At 36.2% G+C, this 15,816-nt stretch overlaps 1 protein-coding gene and 1 long non-coding RNA gene across 6 annotated transcripts in view; one reads left to right on the top strand and one right to left on the bottom strand.

The window, feature by feature from the left end:
• Window positions 1-15,816, top strand: part of AKAP6 (A-kinase anchoring protein 6) — a 258,549-nt gene that overhangs the window by 199,796 nt on the left and 42,937 nt on the right. For all 5 annotated transcript variants that reach the window (XM_074542704.1, XM_005479848.4, XM_005479847.4 and 2 more), the window contains exons 10-11: window positions 11,098-11,244; window positions 14,676-14,900. In XM_074542704.1, coding sequence (XP_074398805.1) covers window positions 11,098-11,244; window positions 14,676-14,900 — 372 coding nt within the window. The remainder of the gene's footprint in view (window positions 1-11,097; window positions 11,245-14,675; window positions 14,901-15,816) is intronic.
• The window catches only part of LOC141729347 (uncharacterized), a 40,137-nt gene continuing 24,428 nt past the window's right edge, over window positions 108-15,816 (bottom strand). The window contains exons 3-4 of the long non-coding RNA XR_012580762.1: window positions 1,362-1,446; window positions 108-240 (exon numbers count right to left, since the gene is read on the bottom strand). This is a non-coding gene — a long non-coding RNA (uncharacterized LOC141729347). The remainder of the gene's footprint in view (window positions 241-1,361; window positions 1,447-15,816) is intronic.

Raw genomic sequence — 15,816 nt, 5'->3', positions numbered from 1 at the left:
ACATTAATGTGTACTGGCAAAGAGAATCACTATTATTTGTTGTGTCTCTTGAAAGTTTCAGAGTATGGCTCTCTGCAGATGAGCATAAGCAGTTAACTATAAGACTTACCTTTTAATGTGTTTTGTAATAGTTTTGATGTCGTTGTAATGGTATTGCTGGAAGAGGAATTGCAGCATGTGCCAGTGTTTTAGATAGTGGAGATCTTTTAGCACTTCCAATGGACCTGGTGCGTGTCCCAGCTTTGACATAACACAAGGAGCATTATAAGGAAAAAATCAAATAGCACATTGTAGAAGCTATAGCTTTCACTGTATTTAATACAGTACAGGATGTACATTTAAAATAAAAATAACATTTTTCATTACAACTACAGGGCAAATTGAGAAATCTGCTGTCAGCACCCTTTCCAATCATCACTTGGATGGGCAGTCAAACAGGTGTAAGTTCTGTTGTCTAGGAAAAAGTTCAATTACTTTAAAAATCACGTTGGTACTTGTCCGGTTTATCTCGGCTGTTTGAGGGGCCTGGGAGGCCCGGAGGTGGCCCGGAGGTGGCCTTGACGCAGCCCGCGTATCAAAGGACGAGAAGAGGCTTCAGTTCTTCTTTCTGGTTTTATGTTTATTAATTGTTTATCTAAAAGATGTTCTCTCAGCCGAACAAAGATCCGCACGGCAGTCAGCCATGGGCACACTGTGCCGTCCCACGGACCGCCACGTATCTTTATACCCCTAGTTACGTATACAATATTTATCATTTTTCCCCAATACCATCTATTCTTATAACTCGGTGTACCCTTAGTAATAACCAATCCAAAGGTGCCACCGTGGCCAAAGAAGATGGAGGAGAGGAGGAAGAAGGAGGAGGACAGGACACACCCCAATTCCTCCATCTTACTCCTCTAAACCCCCCTGTACATAAATCCTAAACCTTGTGTCTCACTCTCTAATTAACTAATCCCTTCACCATTCACCCGGTGAAGCCCTCATCCTTGTCGTCTCCTGTGTAGGGTTAAAGTCCAGCTACCAGACACTTCTGGCAACATTCCAGGACTCCCGAGACCCCCAAGCTGGTCTCGGAGGCTCAGATCTCAGGACTGAGATCTTGAGATCCGACAGGTACTCTAGATAATACAGATAGTGGAAACTGAGATCCACATGTTCTGAGGTTGGAGACTGAGCAAGCCAGATGCAGAATTTTTCTGACCTTGACTTGGGGTCGCTCACCAGCCTGTGAGGGCTGTAGGGCTGTTGTCACAGGCCATGGATGACTTTCTTTTCTCACAGTTGACAAGGTCTAGTTATTTGCATTACTAAAGCCACTGTGCCTGAAGCAGTGTGTGTACTGATCTTTGTGGAATTACCTGTGCCTTGGTGGAGACTGAGTTCTGCCTCTGTTGATCTGAGGAGCTTCAATTTCCATTTGGATGTTTTTCCAGCAGGAATCCTCTTCTCCCATGAAAAAATATAGCAAATAGGTAAGAAGATGAGGATCCAGAGATATTCTACCCCAAACACATCCCAGTGGTGTTGCTGGAAGAGTGAATAATTTATTTGTAGATTTTCAGTCAAGCTTCTCCCGTGGAAGGATATTACTGATCACCATTAGCAATCTAGCAAGGTAACAATGGAATAAGGACTTCAGAAGAGCCAGTCTGTGAAAGATAAATGCACAAGAACATCCATTTCAAAACAGAATGATGCATGTAACATACAGCCTGACAATAGTAGGTGCATTTGGAATTAAATCTTTGTGTAGAGGAGTTCCAATTTTGTGTTTCATGCATACTGCAACAGCAGTCAGAGCTTAGAAGAAGAGAGGATAACAGGTTATAAATGATTTTCTTTGAATATCTCAAAAAAATCTCCATAATCTTACAATGTTGTATTTTAGTTTGTAAAAATGTAAATGTAAAAGTGCATCAGTATGAGATTTCAAGAATATCCAGGCAAGGATGGAGCTGCAACTACACTTTTTTTGTTTCCAGGCCAATCTTTTTCTACAACTTCACTTGCATTTTCTGCTTAATGATGGACTGACTGTAGTAATACACCAGTGTTTTGGAATCTCCCTTACTCTGTGGGGATTTTTTTTCCCTCAAAAAACTATACCTGAGCATTAACCCAACAGTATAGTAGCTATTAATTTCTGAAGAGCACCATTTTAAAAAAATTAATATTAATTATCCAGGCAACTACATACATGTAAATTTAGCTAAATCGATGTCTAATATGTTAAGCATGTTTGTTGGTTGCATCTGTATTTGTCTATACCAGAAGTCCCACCTCTAGTGCAAGATATGAAAACAAACTCAAAACCAACAGCATTGTTGCAATCAGTTCAAGACCAGTCTCAGAAATTCCTTCATAAAGCAGCCAAAGATCCCAGCAAAATACATAGGTTTACAAGATTGATGGGTTTTTAAACATTAAGTGTACCAACTCTGTGGCTTTACCTGAAGTGCACTATAACCTGTGCAGTGGCACCATGTTCTAACATACCTGCCAGGCTTTGCCTTTAATTGTAGGTGGGTGGCCAGCTCGGATTTAGTGGGCTCTTATGCACCTGGTGCTGGAATTACCCTTGCCATATGAATTGAAAAGACTGTATTTTGGCTATGTGTTCTCAGAATTTAATTATGTTTAAAAACTGGTTAATAGTATAGTAAATAACTGGTATTGCTACAAAATTGCATTCTGAAGGTAATGGGATTGAATTTCCACGCAAGTTGACACTCAATTACAATTTCCATATATCTAGTGAGTAAGCCAGTTCTTGGCTGCTATATTAAGGTGGATGTCTTCCTGCTTAACTGAACACTGTGCAAGACAGGCCAAATGCATAATAAAGCCAAATCAAGGCTTAATACACCCACTCAAATTTTTATTGTTTGTATAAAGTAGTAAGCTTGCAGAACAAACTTAGGGATGTGGTTTTTAAAAAATTAAATAATCAATATTTGAGAAAAATTCTGCTATATTTAGACTAACAAGGCTTAAAAAAAAAAAGAAAAAAAACCAAAACAACCAAGCCTTTTAAACTTCTTACTGAATTACTGCCATCAGCCAGTAGATCCATGGGGCTTGTTCGGCTAAAAGCCACAACAGACTTTGTAATGCAATGATGTAATCTTGGCTTTGTGTCATTTATATTCAACCTAAAAAAACAATTTTCCTGAATAGACAAGCTGACAACAATATTGTTCGGTGTTGGTTTTTATTTGGATTGTTTCCAAATGATTCATATGCCTCCACAGCAACACCCCATGCCTGCTTGAGTTTTTACTCTGAATTCCGAAGTTTCCCCTTTTTCCTCGCATTTTATTTTGCATTTAAAGTCCCAGTTATGTTTGTGAAACTAACCAGCTCGGCCACAAAATTAGGATGTATCTTGCAGAGTGCATTCATTTTACTTTTTGCATATTTTTCCCGAGGTCATGTCAAGGTTAGTTTGAATTCCATCCTACATTAAGACTTCTTTCACAGCTATTTAGCTCTGCAGCCTGCGCCCCGCTGGGGTCTGCCCCTTGGGCACGTCAAAGCTTCAGACCTGACAAATCACACACAGATGAAGCTGTACAGTTTTTTAAACAGTTTCATCACTAACGTGGGGATTTTTGGGGTTGGGTTTTTTTTTTCCTTTACACTACAATTCTCCCATCCTCCGCCCTCACCCACCCTCCCACCCCCCCTCCAGCGGAGTTTATTCTCTGAATTGCAATATCCTGAAGACTGATTTCCATATGGAAAATTCCCTTGCTCAGGCGAGTTGTAAAATAGAAATGGTGTTGTATAGTATGTGCCACTCACAGATCCCCAGAAACTGAAAGCACTGCAGATCCTCTTTAATAACAAACTATAGCTCCTTGTCTAGTATCTCTAATCATATTGTTAATGCCTATTTGCACAGAACAGCCTAACACTATAAAGGCTGATAAATACTCAAAAATTGTCATCCATACTGTGAACCTGTTAGCTATCCAGGAGAGCTGTTAGTAGTTCACAGGAATAAACTTCTGTCATGCTTGGGATTACTCAGATGAGTAAATGTTCATCGGTGTCAAAAAATGACGTTGTTCTTCAGTAGCAATCCTTAGGGGACTTAGGAAATTTTAAGTGGGTGTATGTGTGTGTATATATATAATTAGCTTCAAAACTATCTGCAGGGCTTTCACCACCTACGTTCATGCACAGACAGACCCACACACTCCCCATGTATATGTCGCTGCATAAAAATGATTTGAAATGTATAATGCAGTTTGCAGGTTAAAATAGAATTTCTAAAATTCCTAACTGTAGACTGCTATCTGTTTTTTAGCATTTTGTGAAACTAATGGTGCAACACCATTTCCTGTTTAATTGATGAAGTTAAAATGCCTGGCTGCTAATGAGTGTATTAGCAAACAATATACCCTTAACAAGCTTAAGCAGCTCAGGATTTTAAAAAGCAGCTTACTGTCCTCCTCATTTTTATAAGACAAAATGTACTGCCTTCCACAAATTGCTTGATCGACTGATGAAGTACTATAATTATAGTTGTATTGCAGTTTTGACAAAGCCACAATAACAGATTGTAGTTTAGTCCCCACTCTAGGCACACAACTCTTTGCATTACAAAACCCAGTTTTACTGGTCTAATTCTTTGAGAGAACAAAAGGCACCTGGAGATGTTAACTATATACTAAAAGAAAACTTGGAATCTGGGAAATAATAATATTGAAGCATGACTTTTCTTCTTGCAGTTAGTTCATTGGGAATGGTATCTAATGAAGACTTGTCTAAAGGCTTGCTTGTTTGGAACTAATTAAAGACAGATATCCTAAATAGAAAAAGGATCATGGGAATTACATTAGGTGTCTGGAGACTTGTTATTCTTTTGGTACTCTGAGTAGCTTGTGGAAGTTGTTAGGGATTCAAGAAATAAGGCAAGCTAATAAAAAGTTCTATTTTTCTGGTTATTGGCCAACTATTGTATTTTTGTTTGCAATAAGATTTGTGCCAACAGGCTAGGGGCTTGAATAAAACATTTAAACATTTGTGCATTAACACATTATGGTGAAAAGAGAGTCTTGTGCTTTCACTCGGTGCATTTCAGCCTTCAATTAATGTGAAAGCACTACAATGCCTATGCAACTTCTCTTGCCTAGTGGTGCACCATTTATCATTGCAGTTTTACATTGACCTTGACACCCACTTCATTAGAATAAAGATTGTCTACCATTTAGGTTACATTGTTCCTCTGCACAGAGACCCCATGCAAATTTCTGTTCAGATAGAAGAGCTGTGAGCCTGTCAGAGGTCATCTGCATTAAATGATTGCAGCTATTTTCCAACTGCTTCTTTTCATTCTACTCAATTCAGGCTAGGAGGATCAATCAAGCCCTCTGCCTGAAACAGTGGGACTGCTGGGAATATAACTGTTTTTGGTAGTAGTGGATATGCCCTAAACAGTATTAAATATTTAATATAAATTCATTAAAGGGCACACAAAGTCTTCAAAAAGATATTACATATATAGTAAAATTTAAAGTGTTGGGATCACTTTTCTTTAAAAAAAAAGGCAGAACAATGAATACCAACTGCATAATTTTTTAATGTAGGCAAAATTCAGTTCATGAAGTTGCTTAATATTTCTTTCAATGTGTTTATTTCTCAAGCTGCCACAGAAGGAAATGCATAGCAGACGTGTAATCTGCATTTGTTAGTTTCTGAAACATAAAAACCTCAGGTGTCTGTAGGGGTTTAACATGAAAGTGCTAAGATTTGTTTTGTGTTATAGGCGTGCACCCATATGCACATGCACTCTCACACAAATACATATTGTGCTGTTGTGCTTATTTGTAGGGGAAAAAGGCAAATGGAAATAAGTTAGCACTCTCCTTCTTGAGTTTTCCGAGTGATATAATTGGAATTAAATTATTAATGGGAGATACTTAAAAAAGATTGTTTTATGATCTTCTATTACAGAATTTGCAATTCATTTTAATATTTGTAGTTTGATTTATATCAAAGATAATGCAATCTATGTCCAATTAACAATACATAGCCAATGTAATATGATTTCCAGATCATGCAAATGGAATAAACTAGAAGAGGAAAAACTGATTCTTAACCTCAGATGTAATTTGCTCTGTGAGTTCTGGCAATTTTAAATGACATTGCACTTTTTAATTTTTCCAAAGGCTCAGCAGCAAATTTATCCCAATCAAGAAAGCCTATTATTAATTTACAAGGACAATTGTAGGAGTCTTTATAATTTCTCTGTGCAATTATTTGCCATAAATTGCTAATGCAGAAATACATGAAGTTTGAAAGAAACAGAAACTGCTTTTCATCTAGACAGATCACACTGCCCAGATCTTGAATGTTGTCCAGAGGTTCTAGTGCTATTGACAACATAAGAAATATAACTAAGCTTCTGGACAGTGTCTAAAATGTTTCACACTGACAGTACCAAAAAGGTAGAAGCATTAAGAGCTATTGTGAAGGGTAGGCTGGCCTCTAGCAGATTCCTTCACTTTGCTTGTATACAGCTGAGCTTTGGACCCTGGACTTTAGAATAAAAAGACTCTTTGTTCACCACTGAATGGCATTAGGCATGGGCTTCCTAAGGGGCCACCATGAAGCCTAGCATGAAGAGTGCAAACATTATCCAGAAAGCAAAGTGAGAATGTGTGTGAAGAGATGATGGACAAATATTGCTATGTATGCATACATATATATATATATGTTTGTGTGTGTGTGTGTGTGTGTGTGTGTGTGTGTGTGTGTGTGTGTGTATGTGTGTCTGTATATATGTATATATTTTTGTTATGTATTTGGTGAATTTGCTTGCAGAATATTATTTATTCAATTTTTTGCATGCAGTATATTTTGCAAATGTGGGCCATTGCTGACTGTGCATGCATGTGCAGACACCAAGGGTATATGTCTGTATTTATTGGTATCTGCCACAGTCAAAATGCCCCAAAAGGCAAATCTTTAAAATGTTGAATTTCAATGCAGGTAAAACTAATGTTGCGAGTCACTCAGTTGTGATCTCAGTTGTATATCCTACAGTGCCATGTGACTGAAGATACTTTGTTAGCATGTGAATGATGGAATGCAGAACATCTACAAATAGCACACCCTTATTTCAGTAATGGAGAAAGTTCATTGGCTTAATTCTTCTGTACTTCGTAGCCATAGCTCCACTGTGTGTTCAGTATGTCTGGTCTCTTTTCACTATAACCAACAGAAGCACCATACAAAAGTCTTACAATGGATGTCTTAATCTCTCTGTGTGCTTTTAGAGCATTATTTTGAATTCCATCATGCAGGCTTTTTTTTTTTCTTTTCTTTTCTGAAGTTTTATTACAACAACAGAATTCCCAGGGAGCTTTAGGGGCAAGGTTCGCATAATATTGCCCTAAAGTTTTGCTCAAGGGGTGGAATCTGCTGATCTCCTGATCATCTTTTTGTGGTGTTTCTCTTTCTGAAAGATGCAGTGCACAGTCTTACAGAGTTGTTAACTGTGTACAGATTTTTTTATTGTTTACCAGACAGTGCACATCTACGAACCTTTCATGATGATTTCTTTCTCTGACCTCTCAGTGACTAGGCATCTTGTTCCTTAACACCGAGGGAGGCTGAAAAATGCTTGAGTTGCTCAATGTGTGCCTTCTATACCAGTTTCAAAATGGCTTATTCTTCTGGTTTCCATGGTGACAATTAACACTGTTACAAGGCATTGTTCCAGTCTCCATTTGGACAGAATTTTCGGGTGTGATTTTTCACACAAAAAATGTTTTATATAATTTTTTAAAGAAAATAAAAAAAGAAAAAAAGACACAGTTTAGCATAAAGTGTTGAAAAATGTGTCTCAATCAGCCTGCCTTTATTTCCTAGAATGTTTTTATCAGGGGAAATAAGGTTTTAACTTGCTTTGTTTTGGAATTCAACTTCTGGTTTAAATATTTTTGCCAAACTTCTTCATGGATAAATGGTACTGCATTTATTTTAACTCCTTTCTTTGTGCTTCGAGAAGTATTGATCATATTGAGAGAGAAGGAATAAAAGGCCAAATTCTTTAACTTACATAACAATGTTTTGGATTTATTTAGAGTGTCCTCGGGCATACAAAACCAAGCACACAAGCACGCAGCTAATCATGCTGTAAATATTTTGCAGTTTTTACAGTATTTTTTGTTTGGGTTTTTTTTTTTCCCAGGTTATATGACAGGTGTTGTGGGAAATTAAATATTACCCATTTATTTATTATTGTGGTTGTTGCAAGAAAACTGCGACCTTAACTTGCTTAATCTCATTTTTGACTATTAAACAGTAATCTATATCATAACATCCACAGACTGTCACAATAGAGCAGTCTTTGCTCACTTAAAGCTGAGGAAAGAATGAATCTGAAGATTAAATTATCTTCTCACCACAGGATTAAGTAGTCCTACCAGACTAGGGTTGTGCAGCACTGATAGAGCTGGTAGCTAATTTTTCCATGCAACTGCTCAGAGTGTAGGTGTTTAATGGATTAAAAAAATAGCATTAGCAATAGCATCTCATGCTATCAGTTCTCAAACCATAACTCCTTTACATTAAGCTCTTCCCTTAACCTAAAATATGCACTGCATATTAAATATCCAGGAGTGAAACAATACTGACTCTCAGTCATATACCAATACATCTGATAATCAACTGAAATCTCTCATCTTTTACTGTTACTGTATAATGCATTTTCTGTCAATCAGCAATTTTGTCATGCTTTTTTATACAGTAGGTTACACGGTGACGAAGACAGCATGTACATAAAACTTAGCTTATTTAGTTTTTAATGTAATAACCTTTTATAACATCTGTCACAGTGTTTGGATTATGCAGCACTGAATTATTTTATCTAGTCCAAAATTAAATGAAATGTCTTCCTTTCTAAGTTAACAAGAGCATTGAAACATGCAGTGTGTTTTATTTTGTCATCAGTCCTGCACTGCCCAGGAACATCCCCAGCCCAGGCAGCAGGCAGTGCCAGCCTGGAGCAGGTGATGAGCAGTAACTGGCTGTGCCTGCACCAGTGACACACAGCTAGAGGACTCCCTCAGTCTATTAATTCACTTGACAAAAGAAAGGGAGTCGCGCGTACTGGGTTTCAGTGCCTAGCAAATTGGACTCTGGATTCCCTTTGATATTACATGTACTTATGGAAATAATTATGCAAATCCTTTTCGGCTATATCATCTTTAAATAGAAATCAGATTACATAAAGAAGATTGTAATCTCCTCCAGCAGCCATTCTAGCCGAGAAGGCAATAAAACAGGACCAGGAATCATACTTGTTGAACACATCAGTCGAATAAAATGGTGCTGCCTCTTGGGGTCCAGCCCTAGTGCCCAGCCTGGTGTAGGCGCTGCCCACAGCTGTACACATCTCAAACCTCAGCCACAGCACAGCGAGTGTCAAAAGGCAAGTCTTCATAAACAATTCCTTGGGTTTTACCATGCATATTCATGCAATTTTGGATACGCAGACACCTGATCAGTGTTCATTAATAATGAGAAATGGTTTAAATCACCTCATTTAAAACATTTGCTCTATGATCCACAAATGACTAATATTTGCTGAAGTTTACATAATACAAATGATGTGCATGTGTTGTGTAAATGAGAGATTAAAATATGAAACTAACAATATGCAAACATATGCATGGAAATGCTGAGAACCTGTTAGCTGAAACAGTGATTTCACACCTTTATTATTTTCTTTAAGCTGTCTGCAATTGTATTTTTGCTTTGTTTTCCTACAGAGCATGCTCTTGGATCTGGCAAAGGCACCCATGTTTTAAACATTCCTAATTTTCATTTAATTTTTATATTTATCCCAGTTATTAACATTTTCAGTATGAGCTGCAATAGCAGTTTTCTTGACTGAATTTGAAGCAAAGAAAGCTTAATGTTTAGGAAGCAATTTTCTAATAGCTTTGCATAATTTATGTAAGTCTTGTAAACACCTTTGCAAGTATATGTACTGAACTCTCTTCTTTCAGTAAAAGGCACATTTTTGGCCATATCAGAAGTTTCATTTCAATGAGTCTTTTCACACTTAATTAGCTTAACTATATGGAGGATATGTATATGTGGATTCCTGTGTGTTAATTTTTTTTTTAATTTACTATACCAACTATGAAAACATAATTAACCACTATAGTAGCCATTATACGTAATAGTTAAGTCAGGTTTCCAGAGAATACAATTTTAAGAAAAATATTTATTTTCTAGTTTGTCTGTATATTAGAGCACATTTTTATAGACTATGTAAATAATATAGACCTAAATATTTAGAAAGTCCTATGAAAGAATTTCTGAAAGAAGCTTCTAGTTTTATACCTGTTTTCTCTGTTCTTTTTGTCTTTGTTTTTTAACAATAAATAACAGTGTACAGATAGAAGGTATTTTCAACTTGAAGAAACTATTGGACTGTGTTAACATTGTGGCTGTTCTCATTTGTTGGCCAGTTCACTGTTCCTGTTGGTTGATGCAATAAAAATCAAGTAACTGGTATTGTGTTTTAGGGGAACTATTTCTAATTGTTTTTTGAAGGTCAAACTCTCACATTTTCAGGCCCATGTGTGACACAGAAACCACAATGGGAGAGAGAATAAATAAACTCTAGAGGAAACAGAAGTATGAAATTATTTCCTTGGGGTTTCTAGTTTCATTTTGGTTTGTTTTACATGAAGAACCTCAGTGTTGCTTGCTGAAGTAGCATGTTTTAAAAATAAGATACCACTAACCTGAATGAGACAAAGGCAGATCAAGCTTCAGATGGGAGAGTGTTAGTGGATATTATTGTACAAGTGAATATTGTGAGAGAGTGAATATTACTATGTGTAATCAATTGCTAACCACCTGTATAGATGTGCCTCCCAGAACTCTACGTGCTTGGTACCGAAATCTCTTATGATATGTTATGAGAAGGTTGTGTGCTTAAAAAAAATAAAATGAGAAAATGTCAGATGGAGCATGATCATAACTGGGCACATACAATTAAAGTTTATTTTTTTATGGAAAAAACTCTCTGCAGCAGCTAATACTATACATTTCTTTTCATTTTAGAGATACAATGTAGAAATGTCAATCAGGCACCCAAAAAAGATGGAACTGCTTAGTAAGGTTGAAGCTCTGAAGAAAAGTGGTGTTTTACTACCAAACGATCTCCTTGAAAAAGTGGATTCAATTAATGAAAAATGGGAACTGCTTGGGGTATTTGCATTTTTATTACTGTTTGTGGGTTTTGTGTACATTTTTGTGTGTTGAAGTACACTGTCTGTCTGATTTCTAATTTGGAGCACAAATATCTCTCTTTCAATCCACCACGTATATTTCAAACAAGCTACTCATTCTATTATAAAAACTCCATAGCCTTTTCCTTTTCTGTTGATTTTTTTTATTCCGTGCTTGTCTCCTGTCTGACTTTAATAATTTTAGTTCTTTAATACATAAAAAATGTAAGTAAAATATGCCATGTATTATGGGTATGCACCAAGTCAACTATAATGCAGTATATCTGATATACACTGACTGTCATGCTTGAGTGAATGTTAATAGAATTTATTCTGAAGGTACATGTTAGAGACATCTACTGTTTAACTATTTACTATACCTTTAAGATGAAAAGTGGGGTTGTCACTGCATATTTCAGGTCACACTGATGGCTCAAAAACAAATACACAGATTCAGTACAAATCTGCATACCTGAAGCTGAGAATACAGCCAGGATATGTTTCATGCTGCTGTATTCATCTCACTTTTGACAAAAGCCAAAAAAGTTTCATGTAATTCATTTCACGCTATGATGGGCTGGGTCTCAGCCAAAGAGTGAGATACAAGAATCTGGCAAAAAGCAATATAGGGATTCTGTTACCCAGAGACCGGTGATGGCACTGTGCAGGAGACACTATTGTCCTATTGTTGTAAAACAGCTGAGAGAGAGAGGTCAAACTATATATTTTTCCATCCACTCCTCTCCTTAATTGCCTTCACTTCAAATCAAGGGTAAGATAAATTTATAAATTACTTTAAATGATTAATTATAGATGTGTGATATTAGCAATACAGTTACATTGCATAATTTTGCATGCTATTATCCTAGTTTAAAAAATATTTCTAATATATTATTAGTAAGATATACATGCAGCCTCCCAACAGCATTTTAAATACTGACTTAAGTCACTTTAGGTGATGTGGTAATGCAATAGCCATTTCAGGGTGGGGATTTTCAGTTAAGCAGAGTTGCTTCTAATCAGTTGATCCTCTAAATGTGCAAATTTTCAGAAAATGTTAAAATTTGCCTTATGAGCAGTGAGCTTATTACTTTTAATTTTAATCTGCAGCATCACCATAAGCATTTTGAACTTGTTTGATTGTTAATAAATGTACTGATTTGGAAAATACTTACTAACCCAATCTTTTGCATCTGATCATGACAACTTTTTTTTTTAAATAATTTTAGATATAAGCCTTACATTTATGAATTTCAGTGTATTTAATCAGCTTAGTTCAGTGGCACTGATTAAAGCTGGTAGGACATCAAACTATGAAATAAGATCATAATTCTTAAAATCTAGGAAAACTGTCTTAAAAATTTTGAAGCCCTTTTCTTCTCAGTTAAAATGTTAAAATCAAAATATACCTCCATATTAAGTTTTGCCATTAATTTCAGAATTTACAGAAAAATAATATTACAGTGTTTCTGCTAAATGCAGTTTCATGAATAATAAGCAGAGTTTGATGGAGTTTTGTTTAATTTAATAAAAACCTCTGCAGAAACTAACAGCACTAGACATACTGTTTTAATTGGCATGATTACATTTTAATTGGCATGAAAAAAATTAAAGACAAGGATTTTAACTTCTAACAATGGCAAAATAGAGGGATATGGTTTTTAATATTACTTTCATCTAAGGTGAACACTGTGGAATGGAAATACATTAGAATGAAATGTCAGTGGTGCGTACAGTTTAATCTGTGAAATTTTGTCCCCTGTGCTGAATATTACTCTGTCTCAATTGCATATTAAACAACCCTATCAAGGCAGGCATTGGCATCTGCTGTGCTGACACAAATTGTGAATTAAATGAAATTGATGTCCTCTGTCGTATATTTATGAAGACGGACCATTCTCTGAAGTATTCTGTTTATGAAGAATTTATGATTGCAAACTGTTCCAGAACAAAAAAGTGGCAATAAATTCTTTTTTGTGACCCTACCCTCCAAGGGCATTGATTTCACCTCCTGCTGCTACTTTTGTTGCAGCATAAAAACAATAGCTTGTGCTGGATTCCACTGAGGGTCTTCAAATTATCAATATTTGCACCATGAAAATAGAAGGGTGCCAAGAAAGCATGTTTTCAGTTATGATCTCCTAAAGATGTGATTTACAGAATGCCATGTAGCAGATTAATATCTGTTGCTCTAATTTTACTTGTGTTTTAAAGCGTATTTTTGGAAGCTAATTTCATTGTTATAAATTATATTCCAGTAACTTTTATAGCATGCACTTCCAACAGACAGACATACTGGGTCACCAAAAACTGTATCTTCATGTTACAACAATTAACTGCCACTAATTATCAGTTTAAAACGTTATTGGATGTGAGTGTCAGTGTATATTCAATATTCTACAATCAGTAACACAGATCTAGTGCTTATAATAAGTGTCAGCCTGACAGCCTCTTATAGGTCAGATAAAACACTGCTTGGCATAGGAGAAGCAGGCAACAGCACATCTCTCTTCTGATGTTAAAGGATTGCCTTTTGAAATACTGAAAAGGAAGATAACTTTCTATCCCTGGCCTCTTCAGAATATTCATTAAGCACCCAGCGTCCACTATCAGAATGTTATTCAGTGATTCTGTTATTAGAAGTATTACTTTGAGAAGCTGGAGTAAATTAGTTTCATTAGCAATAGCAGACAAACGTTTTGTCTGGTTCATTATCTCAAAGTGGATTCTTAACACGGAGAACTGAAATTTGAATTTGGTTGCCTAAAAAATTGGCCTTATGTTCAGGAACAGTGAGGATTTTTGGTGTCTGAATGAGTTCAACCACTTAAAAACAAACCAGCTTTTGTGACCTAACTGTTCCTCTATACAGCCTCAGGGCTACATGAATGAAAATTATAACCTAACTGTTCAGACCTCAAAAAATATCTCAGTGTTCCTCCAAAAATGTTAATGCTGCCTTGGATAGGAGTCTGGTGAATTCAGTGATTTTCATATTTTCTGTTGCTGTCTAGAAACCAGTAACTCTTATACTGGTTATATACTGGTATATACTGGTCTTATACTCTTAGCCATAAGTGTCTGAAGTCACCAACCAATTCTGTAGACTAACTAGTTTACAAAGTTATGAAGAATTTTGCTTCTTCTGTCCTTAATTAGTCTTAGTAAACACTAATTTATAATCCTTCTAGCAAAGTCAGTGACCCAGAGAGAACAGCATAAATGAGAAACAAGGGTAGGAAAATTGAAATGTATTGAAACAAAGAAACAAAGAATGAAATTGATATTAGTCATAATTATCAAAAAGCATCTCTAGTTATTTAAGGGATTCTTGTTGTTGCACATTAACCTATATATGTTTTGGTACATAAGACTAATCTATGTATTTTTTTTTTTTATCTGATGCATTAGAAAACCCTAGGAGAGAAGATCCAAGACACAATGGTAGGGCACAGTGGGTTAGGTCCACGTGACCTGCTCTCGCCTGAAAGCGGCAGCCTGGTAAGGCAGCTGGAGGTCAGGATCAAAGAGCTGAAAGGGTGGCTGAGAGATACAGAGCTTTTCATCTTCAATTCCTGTCTGAGACAAGAAAATGAAGGAACAATGAATGCTGAGAAACAACTGCAATATTTTAAGGTAATAAAAAAACTATCATAGCTTTCGTAGAGAAACTCTTCTTTATGGTGGGATAAAATATTTATCTTTAACATAACATAATGAAATGCATGTATATATTTAATGATATGTTTTCATTTTTATGCATGTGTTCACTCATGTTTATTTTATTGAATCTTTACAATAATATTTCTAATTATTTTTTGCAAAAGAGGTCTTTAGAGGGCTAATTGCACCACGATTGTAAAAGCAATAGTATTCTTTCCTTCTACCTCAGTATAAAACGTACAATCATCAAATGGCTTGGGTTGGAGGAGACCCTAAAGATGATCTATTTCCAACCCCAACCCCCCTGAAATGGGGAGGGGCAAAAAAAAAAGCAGCTGAATATTTGTCTCAGAAAGCTTCACTCCAAACTTCACTCTCAGCATAAGGTAATTAAGGTCTTGTGTGATCATCAGTTTAATAACCTGTCTGCACATATGAGTCAAGAACAGCCTATCTGAGGTAACAATTACAGTGAGCTAAATTTAGCGCACATGAGAAAACATACAAGGTTGTGGTGACTAGATATGTGGAAAAGACATACAGACTGTGAAATTTGCATTAATCTAGGCCACATCCTAAGCCTAAGCCTGAAGATTAATAAAAAAGAGGGAAAAGATTGTAGTCACAATGCTTTATTCAGATGATAAGCTCTTTCAACCGAAGGCCAGTGTTCAGCTGTGCAACTGAGTTAGTGGAGGTTGCATGTTTTGTTCCATTTCCTGTAAGTAGTGGTAACATTCAGGAAAGAGGGCTAATTTAGCAAACACACCTGGCAGAACTGTGCAATTTTCTTCTCTTCATAGTTTCTAAATAAACCCTCACCCAAGTCATCATTACAGGTCACTTTACTCTGCAAGTGATCTTTGACCAAAGAATAAGAAAGGAATCA

Source organism: Zonotrichia albicollis, chromosome 6, assembly GCF_047830755.1.
Source record: "Zonotrichia albicollis isolate bZonAlb1 chromosome 6, bZonAlb1.hap1, whole genome shotgun sequence".
Lineage (NCBI taxonomy): Eukaryota > Metazoa > Chordata > Aves > Passeriformes > Passerellidae > Zonotrichia > Zonotrichia albicollis.
The sequence above is the reverse complement of the archived record's forward strand: the minus strand, read 5'-3'. Positions and strand labels throughout refer to the sequence as shown.